Source organism: Salvia miltiorrhiza, chromosome 8 (genome assembly GCF_028751815.1).
Source record: "Salvia miltiorrhiza cultivar Shanhuang (shh) chromosome 8, IMPLAD_Smil_shh, whole genome shotgun sequence".
Lineage (NCBI taxonomy): Eukaryota > Viridiplantae > Streptophyta > Magnoliopsida > Lamiales > Lamiaceae > Salvia > Salvia miltiorrhiza.
The window spans coordinates 13185378-13200427 of NC_080394.1; the positions used below are offsets into that span (position 1 = coordinate 13185378).

The following is a 15050-nucleotide window of genomic DNA, read 5'->3' on the forward strand; positions in this document are numbered from 1 at the left end:
GATGACATGCCATGTAAATGGACTTACAAAACCTTAATCATCACAAAAATTGGGCCCCAAAGCTGTGGCTTCCTCACTTAGTGGGATTATTTTATCCTTGAGGACTATTATTTTGCTGTGCCTCATAGGAATTACTATGTTTATATATATATCGTTAGTAGATAAATAAGTTTTATTGATTTAATGTCTCAACTCTGGAGGAGAGGTTATATATTAATTTGACAAACCAAAATATTCTTTCAATAATAATAATAATAATAATAATAATAATAATATGCATGCATGCGGATTTAAAAGAAATTAAAACTGTTGTTTTTGTGATATTATCAATTTGTCATGGGCTCATGGCAACAATTTTTCTTCCTCTTCGTTATTTCACTACTACTAATTTGTATATATGTATGTTGTATAATTAACTCAACGGATTAAAAGCCAAAATGAAAAATCCAAATAGACAGAATATTGATGAGCATTGAAAAGGAAGGGCCACTGATAAGGCCCCCCATAAATTCATGAGACAGCAAATCTCATATTTCGAACCTCACATTTCTTCTACATTCCCCACAATTTTCTGTCATTTTTAGTTCTAGGCCCTCCCGACTCTATAAATTTATTTTCATTTTATAAAGAACCTTACATAATTTTATTACAAAAAATAAATTATAGTATATAAATAGCTCTTTATAAGGCTGGATTTGTATTATCGTATCCACATTATGTAGTATAATATTTAAACACAAAACATTTCAGTCATAAAAAATGACACGAGTAAGAGATTATTGCCCATTGTGTACTAAATTTATATTGATGTTGCACTGATAAATTCAGTCAAATTGGCAGGTGTCCTCTTTATAAAATCTTGGTATAGTTTTAATTAAAAACATTTATTATATTGGAGTCCGATTCGAGTAGGGTTTGGACCTACTAAAACTAAAAGTGCTCCAATTTTGACCTATCTTGTTAACTATGAGTTGTATAAAAATGTTGAATTGAAACTAAATGTACCCTTTCCTTTTTCTAGATGAAGGAAACACAATCACTCTTTGAGGATAAATGGGCACTAAAAAACCCCAATATCACCAGAATCTGAGCAATTCGATTTATGTCTACAAAAAGGCATTAAAAAGAAAATAACTAATGCTAAATCCCACTTTAAAATAAAAAGAGAATCCTTAACACACAAACACAAACACAAACAAACTGCAAAAACCCATCTCCAAACATTCCTAAATTCTCACAGACAACCAACACCAAAACCCAAGAAAAAGAATTACTACAATTCTACAACATTGTATAAAGCAACAGTACAACATTAAAAAAGTCCAATAAAAGAAAAGATGAAAAAAAATCAGAGATTTGCAGCACTGTTAATCTCTGAAGACTAAGCTTTATCTTTACATATAACAATGTGCCTCTTTTAATTGCTTTTTTTTCAACTTTGTTTTGTGAGACCAAATGGCAAAGACAAAACAAGATATATACATACAGCTGAAAAAAGGATTTGTATTTAGCCCTTTTTGTCATATCTACACTCTTCTTGCTGACCAGCACAAGTTTGTGAAAAATAATTCGAGATTTTAATCAGAATTTGAAGGATATGTGTTTGGACTTTTGTTTATGAAGATGGAATGTGAGTTCCATCAAAGAAATCGACCATTATGTTTGATTAGTAATAAAAATTATGTGTTGGATTGTTTGTGATAGTTAATGAATTTTGATTTGAGTAGAGAAAAATGGCATGGAGTAACCTGTTGTCTAATTGGCAAATCGACCTGCTGGGCCTGCCTTGGGCTTCGTGTAAAGGAGAGAGAGAGAGGGGGGGCAACGGCTGAACTTTATTCTATTCAAGTTATAGTTTTCGACACTTTGGTATAACTATTTTGCTGCTGAGAACGAGGCTGTTTTTCAAAGAAAAAGAAAATAAAGAAGGTCCCCTCTCTCCCTCTCTCTATATTTGCATTGTCATGTTCGTAAGTTGGTCTTTTCGTGTTTTTGGTGTCACTCGCATTTGGGTATCTTAACCTTTTTCCTTCTCCCCTGCACTCATATTTCAGTGTGTGTAGGCTAATTGTATGAGGATCACAGAGGCAATTCAAGCATAAAAATTCCATCTTTATTGGTGAGTGCAGAAACAAGAATGGAGAAATGAAGATTTGTTGCAATTTGAGAACGCCCACTTAAGAGTTGGATGTAGAAGCCATTGCAGAGAGAGAAAGGTAGTGGAGGTGTGTGAAGATTGCGCATGAAGCAATAAGTGGAAGCCATGAAAGATGAAAATTGCAGACAGAGCAAGGTTTTCTACTTTACTACTTGGTTCAACAATTCTTGAATTGAAAAAATGAAATGATTTTTTTACTTAATTAATGCTAAATTTCATCTCTTTTTGGTATTATGTAAAGCTCTCTTGGTCAAAGAAACTGGTTAGGAAATGGTTCAATATTAAGTGCAAAGGTGAGGAATTTCAGGCTGATGAAGAAGCTGTTTATGGAGGTGAGAGTGAATTTCTCTTCGCATTTTGCTAAACTTTCTCTTTGCCTTTTGTGGTGATTCCGTGATTTCTCTTTCTTTTTACCTCAATTTTTGAACTTCTTAATATTTTAATGATTAGCTGCAGCAAAATCCTTATGAAAGAAACAATTTTATGATCTTTTATTGTCTTCTTTTGTCTCTCACTTGTTTGTCTGTTATCAAGCAATTAAAAATTAGCTACTTTTTTCTCATTTTCTTCTGCTTCATTAGTGCTAAATGATGAAATTTTATTACCTCTTGTCTCTTCTGCTTCGTTAGTGCTAAATGATGAAATTTTGCAAAATTAGAGTAGCATCCAAATTGGTTTAAGTGTTGATGGCTTTCATTTTAGGGGGTGAAATGGAGTGGAGAAGTTGCTTCTCTGAAAGGGAGCCATTTACAATCAAGAAAAGTAAAACAGGTGATTGATTTATGCCTAAAACTGCACACGAAATGCATTAGTCTTTTTGATGCTGAATATTTTGTTGTTATCTTGGTTTTCTAGAAGATTCAGCAAAGAACATGGAGCGTTCCTTTTCGCGTTCAAGGTCCCGGTCCAGGCGAGGGAGAGGCTATCTTGATCACCCACAGATTTTAAACATCCAAAACTACAGGTTTGATTCTTCTCAGTGACAGGCATTCTGATTCACTGACTGTGTTTGCAGCTCTTGGTTGATGTTGTAGAATCTTGTTATTTTTCGAGCAGTGTTTTCGTGTCAACGTGGAATGTAGGAGGAAAACCACCTAGGAGCAATATGAACTTAGACGATTGGCTGCACTCAGCTCCTTCTGCAGATGTATATGTTCTAGGGTATGATCATGATCATCATTTTTTGCAGTTGATGCTACTACAAATTATTCATCTATGGCTTCTAAAGACTTTTGTTTTTCAATCTTGAAGTTTTCAAGAAATAGTTCCTTTGAATGCTGGCAACATTCTTGGAGCAGAGGACAACGGCCCGGCTAAGAAGTGGCTCGCCCTAATCAAACGAACACTGGACAATGCTCCAGGCACTAGTGGAGTCGGGGGCTGCTACACATCATCTCCGATGCCTGATCCTGTTGCTGAGTGGAATGCAGATTTCGAGGGATCATCTAGGAACAAAGCCTCGACCTTCTTGCCACGTAGGTCATTCCAAACACCACCACAACGCTGGAACATGGATAATGACATGTCAATCCCACAGCCTCCCCTTGATAGGCGACTTAGTGTGTGTGACCGCGTGATTTTTGGTCACAGGCAGAGTGACTTTGGTGCGAATGTGAGATGGGGTTGTAGACCTAGCGATTGCTCGTCTAGCCAGAGGACGAGCGACTTCTCTTGTGGCCCTCGTCCCAGTGACTACTCGTCTGGACCCCGGCCAAGTGACTACTCTTCCAGCAGAAGGCCTAGTGACTTCGAGGAATATCTGACTGGCGAATCGCCTAGTACAGTCTTGCAGTCGAGGGGTTGTGCACCCGCAGAAGATGCATACACAGAGCCGGGAAGATCGAGATACTCTTTGGTTGCAAGTAAACAAATGGTTGGCATTTTTCTCACTGTTTGGGTTCGGAGTGAGATGAAGGAACATGTGAGAAACATAAAGATTTCCTGTGTTGGAAGAGGATTAATGGGCTATCTTGGTAACAAGGTAGTTGATTTATGTTATCACATAACAAAAAATTGAATCTTGTCTAGTTACATTGATTAAACTAAGAAGGCATCACCATCCTTTGATCACAGGGTTCCATCTCAATCAGCATGATGCTGCACCAGACCAGCCTTTGCTTCGTGTGCAGTCACTTGACATCTGGTGAGAAGGAGGGTGACGAGCTTCGTAGAAACGCTGATGTCATGGAGATCCTAAGGAAGACACGGTTTCCGCGGATTAACAGCATCAATGATGAAAAATCACCCGAGACAATCCTTGAACATGAGTAAGATCTCCTCTAGTTTCAAGTGAAACAAGTTGAAGAATTTGATGTATTACGTCCATAGATTTAAGCTTGAATTCTTGAATGCAGTCGAATAATTTGGCTCGGAGATCTGAACTACCGAATAGCTCTGCCCTACCGATCTGCCAAAGCACTTGTTGAAATGCAAAACTGGAGAGCATTGTTAGAAAAAGACCAAGTATGTTATATAGCACACATTTCTTGTTTGTTCATTTAGTTCTTATAGATATAGGTTTTACCACGTCTGCTTTTTATGATGATACGAAACCTTAAAGGCTGATGATTTCTATCATCTGACAGCTCCGGATAGAGCAGAGACGAGGCCGAGTATTTGATGGATGGAAAGAAGGGAAGATCTACTTCCCACCAACGTATAAATACTCACACAATTCGGACAGATATGCCGGTGATGATATGCACCCAAAGGAGAAAAGACGAACTCCTGCATGGTAAGGCGCTCAATTTAAAAGCAATGTGACTCAGAAAAAACGATCCATTTAAATGATGTTGGCATTGTGTGCATCTCAAGGTGTGACAGAATCTTGTGGTATGGAGGCGGTCTCCAACAGTTATCATATGCACGAGGCGAATCTAGATTTTCGGATCACAGGTCAGTCTCTAGCGTTTTCTGGGCTGAGGTGGAGCTAGTCCCCAACCGGTTCAGGAAAAGCACGAGCTGCTCGAGCTCCAGAATAGAGGTCGAGGAGCTGTTGCCCTACACGCATAGTTACACCGAACTCTGCTTCTTTTGACAAAGGGTACGCAGTACGTGCTGCATTGCCATACCGTATTGCTGTCCTTCGTCTACCAGATGTAGATATTCAGTTTTGGCGGACTCATCATCTCCTAACTTGCTACATTTCCTCTCAAGATTCTCATTCTCTCAGGCCTTCTCTGAATTCATTTAACAGACAAATCTTTCTGTTGCAGGATGTAACCTAACAACTCAAGATTCCAAGTTGTTTTTTTCAGGATTCTTTGATTAGTTAGAATAGGATCATAGATTTTTGACAAGGTGGGGAACTAGACATGCTCAAAATAAGCAGCCCCCTTTTTTTTTAATTCAGAAATTTGCAGTTTTCAATGTAAGAAAGGATTGGAATCTTGATGTATAAACACTCATTCTAACATGAAAGTGAAATATCAAGCTTCTTGTTGCTTGTTGCCAATGATTTTACTGAAAAGTTGGTTTGTTGGTGCCTCCACATTCATTCTCTGTCTGCTTTTCCTTTTTGTCTGAAAATTAAAAGAAAAAACAAAATCCTCTGAGCCTACAAAAAGCAAAAGACAGGTTAGAACATATTTGTTTCGATGTTACACTTTGTGAAATATATCGAGACTTTAATTATCTTTGTAAACTTAAAAAGACACGTGAGCCTTCCAAACTCGACTAACAACCAAAAAACATGAATATATATGTTCCACTACACCAAAAACTAAGTAAAAAGGGAATATTACCCAAAAAAAATCTCATAAAATTACATCATGCATTAACTATCATTTGTTAAATCATCATATTTGCAAGTTAATCAAATGTGTCCCATTTGTTCGCACAGTGGATGTTTTCGAACTTGTTTATATTGGTACGTACAAGAATTGAATATGCGACGTGGAATGTAATAGAACATAACAAGCAAGATGTTATCAATATATAGATTGAGAGTTCGAGTCATCAATGAGGAAATGAGAAATTATTAATGATCCTTTTTTAACCAAAAAAAAATGTAATAGTGTAAATATAATATCACACAAGAATTCTACCTTTCTTTATTATCATTTGGTGTATTTCAAGGTACTACTCTACAGTCTCTAATTCGTTTCTCAAATTTGATTGATATCACATAAATTTGTTTATTTATTCTATTCATGTCTCTAAATCCTTGAGATTTTAAGGCCTTTTCTTACAACTAAAGGTACAATACTCATGACTCGATTAAAAAAAATGAAAATATTGAAACTCAATGTTTTATAAATAATAAATGTAATGACTATGTTTTAGACATAAATTTAGTTTCGGGTAAGACTGATATTTTACAAAGTGAGTGATGAAAATATATATTTTTCGCACAAACATGATATTGATCTATGTAATGAAAAATATTAGAAATTCGATATTGATGGTTAATGTTGATGATTTATCTAATTTCAAAAATTATATTGAACACTTTTAAGATTGTTATTTTTGAGGAGGAAAGGAATCTTTTAAATAATTCTTAAAATTAGGCCTTGAATGTCAAATGGCCCTGAAGGCAGAATAATTGTACTTTTTTTTGCTTTATTAATTTTTTTTTACGAGGTTTTCTTAGTTAAGGTTTTTAACGAGATAACTAATGTAACATATAAGTAAATGTATGTCTTGTACTCTTTTCCTCTACCAAATTTTTCTCTATGGTTTTTAAGGTGATATTTTTAACGAGGCATGAACAAATAAACAATAACGTCAAATGAGGAGTTTTTTTGGAGACAAATTGTTTGTATCACACAACTCAAATGATACATGAAGATTCACTCAAGTGATAATCTGGCGGACTTATTCATGAAGATATTAACAACATCAATATTCAAAAGATTGGTATATAAGATCAGAATGTGTCGACTCAAAGATCTCAATGATGATGATGTTTAGCCGGAAGTAGTTGTACTCTTTTTCATTCGATTAGGTTTTGTCCTATTGAATTTTTCTAATAAGGTTTTATACGAGGCAACATATTTTTAGGAATGGCTTGTATTTCTCTACAAATAGAGGCATTTAGTCCTCATAATAATATGTTTTTGTAAATTTATTCCCTTTACGCAATTCTCTTTTGTCTAGTTTATACAATAAGAACATGTTACTAGTAACAATATTTGTTTCAATAAGCTTTAGTTGTAGGGTTCTTGGCAGTACTTCTTGCAACACACTATAAAAATTTGTGCAAGATGATGTGTCCTTGTGGTAGAGATTTGAAATTGTAGTAATAGGTAAGAAGTCAATCAATTCAAAATTGTAGTATAGGTAAGAAATCAACCAATTCAATCACAATACGTTCGATATTCATATAATTAGATTTGTTGTCACATGAAATTGTGAAAGGGATTTAGTTGATTTGTAACTCCTCATATAATTATCAAAACAATAGGTCCCAACACATTCCATCAATTTAAATCTCTTTTTAGGGAACTCATCACATTTAATTAAATTGTTCGATAATAAAATATAAATATTTGGATACAGATTCTTATATTTTAACTATAGAAAAATTAGTTTTAAACTTTAAGCTCAATAGGAGGGAGTCATCAATTTTAATATTTTTTTAGGCAATTAATCACATCTAATCAAATTGCTATATTTTGACTATAGGAAAAAAAAAAAAAAAAAAGAAGCTAAAATTTAGGGGGTAATGCAAGATGAAAAAAAGGCGTGGACGGCAGGATTCGAACCTGCGCGGGCAGAGCCCACATGATTTCTAGTCATGCCCGATAACCACTCCGGCACGTCCACGAGATATTCTAATGGCCTTTGCTTATTTTATTAGAAAGTACTCCATATTTTAGTAGTTATTTACTTGATAAAAAGTTCATGAATAATATTGTTTGAACTGGTAGTCATATACAATTGAAAATTAGTCCGAACTCTTTGAAATTTACGAGAAAAAAACAATATTATGTCGGTCGTTCTTGAGAAAACCAAATCAATTTGCATTATTAAGTTTTAAAATAAAATCATAAGACAGTGACAACATGATACTTTAAATTAAAAACCTTGCATCTATATATGCAGCATTGCGATAGTATGCACCCAGATACAGCTTTCTTTTGCTGCATATTCAATATTAGAAAATGTATCAGAACCATAAAAGTAATAAAGGGCCAATAAGGAAAAAGAAAAAGATAATTGGCAGATAACTTAAGTTAATAATTTATTTTTTGTAGATTCTTTCTCTTTAAATCTTTTAGAAGAACTGTCATTGTCTACTTTGCAGGGATAACAAGAGTGCTAGTTGAAAATCATCTCTCTCCCTGCTAAAGAAAATGCACTTCATCTTATGCAAAGACAATAATTAATGTGATAGATACATACTTTTGATGGACTTGAGCAAAGTATTTAGTGTTGTTTTTTTAAATAATAATAATAATAATAATAATAATAATAATAATAATAATAATAATAAATTCCATCATTGTAAAGAAATTGTTGGATTAAAACAAAATCAGTATAATAATGTGCTTAGCATGAGCTAGAAACCAACATAATGTCAATGTTGGTAAATGAATTCATTGGATTTTTGAAGAATTAGTACATATTCGTAAACAATATAAAATTGGGGCTTTATTTATTTACTAGGGTTAGGATATTTCATTAAGTTCCCAACAAAAACTATAATTTTATCATATATATATATATATATATATATATATATATATATTATAATCTTTTGTAAGTAATTAAATTCGACCATTTTTTATGCAGAAAAATATTATATAAGAAATTTAGTTACACTTATTATTTCTATGTAACTTCGCAAACAAGATACGATTTATTTATTTTTTAAATAAAAAATGCTCAATTTATTAAATTTAATTTTATAACATTGATTCGAAAAAAATTATAACACTGATTAATAATGTTATACTTATTTTAGTTGGATTTCGATTTTATTAGAAAGCTGATAATAATTGTGCTATCCGTGAATCGTGAGTGAATACATGCCAAATAACTTGAATAAACATGATAACAACTATTTTCGTATGTGTTTAAATTTTAATTTATACTATTTTACCGATAATTATTTTGTCAATGAAATCCTTTCTCCACTATTTTTAAACTTGTGCCCTCTCATCCACACCACACTTAACATGGACCGATGGAGTATTATATATCGAATTAAAGTTTTTTATCATAATTTTTAATTAGAGAAACATATTGATTATCTTATCATAAGTGAAACTACACAACTTTTTAATGAAAGGATAAAGAAGAAAAAGAAAAACAAAAAGTAAATAAATTAAAGGTTAAAAACCCGAATTTTTAAATTTTAGTGGTAAAATATTTCAATTAAAAATTGTGTGATATATAGATTTTTATACCAAATTAAGATACATATTGAATTTTTTTTCATGAATAAATTTAACATTTTTTAGACAAAATAAAATAGAATAAAAATGAGGAAGACTGATAGAAATTTGTTGGAGAAAATATAATCTTGCAAGTTGCAACTCTACTTTTATATATTGTGTAAATATATATCTATATTGTATATATTCTGTTATTACCGAAAATATATCCAATATACATCTCAAATTAAAAATCATGATATAATCTTTAAATTAATGGAGCATAAAAATATATTTAAAATAAATAAAATATAGTAATTCTTTAATTTTTCAAAAAATCATCATTTTTCTCTTTCCTCTCTCATCTTTTCTCTCTAATTTTTTTTTTCTTCTGTGAGGTGTCTTCTCTCTCTCCTCTCATATTTCTTCTTTTGCCGTAACTTCTCTCATATTTATTCTTTTCTCTCTCTCTCTCTCTCTCCTCTCTCCCCTCTCTCTTTTAATTTTAAAAATATTATCTTCAATTAATATTATAATTGCAAAAATACCATCAAATTGATGGGAAAAAAACTGGTGTTTTATATTATATATAGATTATTTCTATCTTCCTAAATCTTATGAACTTTATTCACCGTCTTGTTGTTGCGATAACATTTGTTGGAGAGCTTTTTATTGAATGACTTTTATTTGCCTGAATAAAATCTAAATAAGTAAGGTTTGCTTATATAAACTCAATATCTAGCTTTAGTTTTACAACCCCTCCCTTTTTCCTCTAAGTGCTAGTTTGGTTCAAGCAGAAGAATGAAAATGAAATGAAATCAAATAAATAGGGTGGGGTGATAACAATATTTATTACTTTTATTGAGTATTTGGTTTAACAATGAAAAGAAATCACTAGTAAGAGATTTTTTTTTTCTCTATTTTGAGGAGTAAGAATTTGAGTGATTGAATTACCCTCAAATAATTAGCCAACCAAATATGGGCTAATACTATCATATTTTGTAGGAGAAGCTAGATTTGTTGATTCCCCAACTATATGGCATATTCCTTCCCTTTACTTTTCCATAATGGCTCAATGCTCATCGGCCGCAAAAACTAGCTGAAAATTTGTGGATTGAAATGTCGCTCTTGCAAAACTGAAGAGAAAGGTAATAAGAAAAAAGAGGAAAACGTGGACGGCAGGATTCGAACCTGCGCGGGCAGAGCCCACATGATTTCTAGTCATGCCCGATAACCACTCCGGCACGTCCACCAGATGAACTCATTTGTTTTATTTATGAATTAATTCAAGCTGCAGGAAAGTTATAATGAGAGATCTACTAGAAATATGGAATACAATAAATAATTTTTAAAATAACTCATGCTCCCGGGAAAATTTATAAAGTAACTCCAAGCTGAAAACGAGGACCAAAATGTGTAAACTTTGGTCTTAGATTGACAAAATCAACTTGGCCCTAAAATGATTAGTATTTTTTTGTCATTCTTGAATTGATGCCGATAGTCTCTCACTCAGGCTCTGAGTCAATAAAACTTAGATCTTGAGAAAATCAAATCATATTACACTATTATTATTATGTTTTGTGCGTGTGTGTTGACCTAGTTATAAAGTGATTAAAATCGTAGGTTAAAGATTTCATATTTCAATTATAGAAGTGTTGGTGGGTAAATATGTCTATGTACATTTATAATTTGTAATTAAAATTGTTTATTCTTATAAAAAATTGATTCTATGTCCAAATTAAAGTGAAGGATCTAAATCACCCTTAGATACTGATAGTTTATCATTAGTTTTTGTGAAAAGTCTTACACAAGTACAATTCTGTAAGAAAAATTGACAATTATTGTATAATTTGTTGATGTCGGTCAAAACTCAGTGATTGTTGTCAGTTTATCTTTTTAATTATTGAAAATGATTGCGCAGTTGACAATGTCGGACGCATTCCCGACGGCCTAAGCGTCAAGACTAGGTCACCTTACAGCGTTTGAGGTGGCATGCTCTCGTCGTGTGCCTAGATGACGACGATGTCATGGTTCACAATAAAATTAAGAGGTGGTCTCTTGTACACCCGGTTGTACCCGACTCGGATCCTGACCCAGTTGGACTATCCTAACCCATTTTTTCTTGAAATGACACTGACACTAACACTAACACTAACACTAACACTAACACGAGCACGATCTTGGAATGACACTAACACTATTTTATTTTACAAATGACACTATTTCGAAAATAACACTAACACTATTCTATTTTACAAATGACATTATTTCAAAAATGACACTAACACTTGACATTTGGAGTAGGATAGTCCAGTTAAGTTAGATCCGGGTCAAACCCGGGTCGGGTACGACCCGGGTGTACAAGCGATTTTGTGTAAAATTAAACCGACTACCTAACTATTTATGAAGTAGTATATTGATTAGAATTTTTTATTTAATTTGGGTGAAGCTCAGCAACATTTGTCGCACGGCCACCTCAAATACAAGGGGCCGACAACCTAAAAATGTCAACTATTGGCATGTAAATGTTGGGTGGCCTGTGCATTAAATTCAAGAAGTTTATACTCCCTTCGTCCTGTGAATTTTGAGGCAATTTTTTTTGGCACAGAAATTAAGAAAATAGTATTTAGTGTATTATAAGTGTGGTAGGTGAAAAAGTGAAAAGATGAATAAAGATTTTTTTTTTTTGCCATATAAGAAAATAACTCAAGATTTGTGGGACGACTGAAAAAAAAAAGTGACTCAAGATTCGTGGGATGGAGGGAGTAAAACAGGATTATTTTTTATCATACCTCATAGAATTTTGTTCAAATGGTATAAATTTGTAAGATGATGGAAGACATAATGACAAATGTAATGTTGACATTAAGGTTATTTTAGATATATAATTTGAATATAAAAACCATCAATTTATAAGAATGGGTATTTTAAATTTTAACATTATCATTGTGAGCATTTTAATTTGCTTTCTTTACAGAAATCTGTTTATGAAATCATGAGCTTGCGTCGAGCCCAAAATAGATGGGCTGTACACAACTCCACATATATTGATATAGGGTGATTCTATTCATAGCCCTAATTTTACTCCTCGTAGCCTTTAATTTAATAAAATATTAAAAATATTAATTAAAAGACTATTTCATCCTTATTATCTCTAATTAATCCCTTCAAGTAGTCTCTCCACGGTGCCGCCTTTGCAGATTTCTCCGCCATCATCTCCAACCTCGCACTTTGCTCTACCATCCTCAATTGGTGTCGCCGCCACCAGCCCCCGATCCCCCTCAACTTCTATTTTGTCGAGAAAATCTTCTGCCGATTGATGCCCTCGCCACCTCCACCACCTGATTTAACTAAATTTGGCCCATGAAGTTTGTGAAATTCTCAAAGTGAAGACAAACAGTGGGAAGAGTCCCTTCAAAATCGTTTCTTTGGAGAGGATATTGCACTTTCTGAAGTTGCCCACCTATTGTTCAACAAAATTCATGACTGCATATTGGGTCTTAAGTTCTAGGATTTCATCTCTCATAACAGTTATGAATGTGTTTGCTTATTCCTCATTTTTGAAGCTCTTGGCTCAGTCTAGAGTCTTCGCAGAAATTGACATGAGTGTTTGCATTTTGAAGAGAAGCGGCCTACTGATCACGAGGCTTTAGGCGTTTGTAATTACTCCATCTCAATGTGTTTTCTCTTCATGTTTTTAAGGCTACGGATGAAATTATAAGTAAATTAAATTGGGGGCTATAAGGGTAAAATATTATATATATTAATAATTTTAATATTTTATCAAATAATAGGCTATAAAGTGTAAAATGGAGGCTACAAATAGAATCACCCATTGATATATGTATTCACATTAGGCCCATATCCTATAACATGCTTTTAACACATGGTTTTCCAAAATCTGTCCCTGCAGCAAAATGATTCTATTTTGTGCCATAATTTATGTTTAACCATCACTGGTATAATAATTATGGAATACGGTATTATCGTATGTATTCGGTGCATCATAAATAAATTCAGTCAAATGAAACATGAAGATGTAGCAAATGAAACCGACGTAAGAAATATGGTTATTTATTTATGTAAGGTGCTTCAGATATGCCTTCTGTTGAAAAACACGAAATATAAAATTTCATAAAATAAAATAAAAAACAAATTACACGAAACACATAATTTTGTAGCGCAAATATATGACAATTCACAAATACCATCACATTTTTAGGTCCAGAGAAGCGCAACTATTAAACAAAATTTAAAGTATATTATATTATTCTTCATCGTGAAATTCTTATACAAATAATGAATCAATGGTATCCAAAATCCACAAAAATCATACTACCAGATATATATATATATATATATCAACAAAAGTAGACTTGAAAGACGGCCATCAATATCGCTACAAGAAGAGATGGAAAAAGAATTGGAGATGGCTGCGCAGCCGACAATGTCGGCCGCATTCCTGGCGGCGTAAGCGTCGGGACTAGGCCACCTTGCGGCGTCTGAGGCGGCGTCACGCCGCCATCGCGCCCAGATGACGGCGGTGTCAAGGGCTGAGGAATAAATGGAACTGCAAAATTTGGAAAGATGGAAGATCGTCATGTTAGATTAAATAAAAAAGAAAATGGAATAAGATGGTAGCATGCTATTCTTCAGTAGATAACGTTAGTGTAAAATACTCCTACAAATAAATTGGTCCATATTTTTTAAAATTGTGGTGAACAAAAGTTATATTACACCTTACATATAAATGGAATTAAAATTTAATTAGTGTATACCTTGAGGAATTGAAGGAGGAGATAATCCAGGATTTGTATCTGGTGCACCAGGGGTTGAACTCCTTGGTTCTAGACCAACAAAAAGCACTAAATGAATCCGATTAATTCATCAAAATTCATAATTCTGGAATTCATTAATATAATACTACCTGGAGCTGGAACGGGACTGGCTGTGGCTGCAATTGAAATAATTAAGGTGAAGTTAATAATTAATGGCATGCAGTGGTAGTGGTATCTAATAGGAGTGTTACCTTTGCATTCAACTGGGACTCCAGATTGTCTGCATGCTTTAGGAAGAGAGATTGCCAAAGAGCGATTGATGGGAACTTGGAAAGGTACACCTCCTGTAACTATGAGGCACAGGCAATCTTGGCCGTTGCTCATCAGGTCTCTCAACGAGTTGCAGCACGCCGAAGTCGGCGACGACGCGTTCGACCCTGTGCTCAGGAACCCTATGCACGACCCGAAGCTGCGCAGCATAGGCCCCGTGCAGATGGCGTTTGTGTTCGTGTTTGACTGCGCCGCCGCATAAGGAGCCACCAGGGAAGCAGCTATCATCATCACTGCCATTAGATTCATCATGGATGCTTGTGAATATGATGATGAGAGGAGAGAGGGCCTTGGGTTTAATTATACATTGCATGGTTTAAGGTTGTAAGAAAAAGGGGATAATATATTAAGTGGGATTTTGTGGCTCAACTACCCTAACTGTATTTTAGAGGGGCTTAGGTGACCTTGCTACCTAGTTTTCTCTGGATCGATAATCCTTTTTTCTTGGATGCAATTCCCACGAAA

At 33.9% G+C, this 15050-nt stretch overlaps 2 protein-coding genes and 2 non-coding genes across 8 annotated transcripts; 1 reads left to right on the forward strand and 3 right to left on the reverse strand.

Moving 5' to 3' along the window:
* The first annotated feature begins 1483 nt into the window (after positions 1-1483).
* LOC131001138 (type IV inositol polyphosphate 5-phosphatase 6-like) lies at positions 1484-5612 on the forward strand. 4 transcript variants are annotated; one of them, XM_057927396.1, is made up of 11 exons: positions 1484-1929; positions 2055-2293; positions 2400-2490; positions 2861-2929; positions 3014-3122; positions 3215-3319; positions 3410-4139; positions 4232-4425; positions 4513-4621; positions 4744-4892; positions 4973-5612. In XM_057927396.1, exons 2-11 carry the CDS (start codon positions 2264-2266, stop codon positions 5193-5195), a joined length of 1809 nt encoding a protein of 602 aa, XP_057783379.1. In that variant the 5' UTR covers positions 1484-1929; positions 2055-2263; the 3' UTR covers positions 5196-5612. The 4 variants fall into 4 exon arrangements, with proteins under 4 accessions (XP_057783379.1, XP_057783380.1, XP_057783381.1 ...); XM_057927397.1 differs by having other exon boundaries at positions 2130-2293; XM_057927398.1 differs by having other exon boundaries at positions 1917-2012; positions 2130-2293.
* Positions 5613-7842: 2230 nt separating this feature from the next.
* On the reverse strand, positions 7843-7924 carry TRNAS-AGA (transfer RNA serine (anticodon AGA)). Its single transcript has one exon. It is a non-coding gene; the product is annotated as a tRNA-Ser (tRNA).
* Positions 7925-10647: 2723 nt separating this feature from the next.
* Positions 10648-10729, reverse strand: TRNAS-AGA (transfer RNA serine (anticodon AGA)). The gene has a single exon. It is a non-coding gene; the product is annotated as a tRNA-Ser (tRNA).
* A 2989-nt stretch (positions 10730-13718) lies between these two features.
* On the reverse strand, positions 13719-15050 carry LOC131001148 (non-specific lipid transfer protein GPI-anchored 21-like). Of its 2 annotated transcripts, XM_057927418.1 has the most exons (4): positions 14507-15050; positions 14405-14431; positions 14256-14324; positions 13719-14047 (listed from the first exon to the last, which is right to left on the reverse strand). In XM_057927418.1, exons 1-4 carry the CDS (start codon positions 14835-14837, stop codon positions 13839-13841), a joined length of 636 nt encoding a protein of 211 aa, XP_057783401.1. In that variant the 5' UTR covers positions 14838-15050; the 3' UTR covers positions 13719-13838. The 2 variants fall into 2 exon arrangements, with proteins under 2 accessions (XP_057783401.1, XP_057783402.1); XM_057927419.1 differs by lacking the exon at positions 14405-14431 and having other exon boundaries at positions 14507-14911.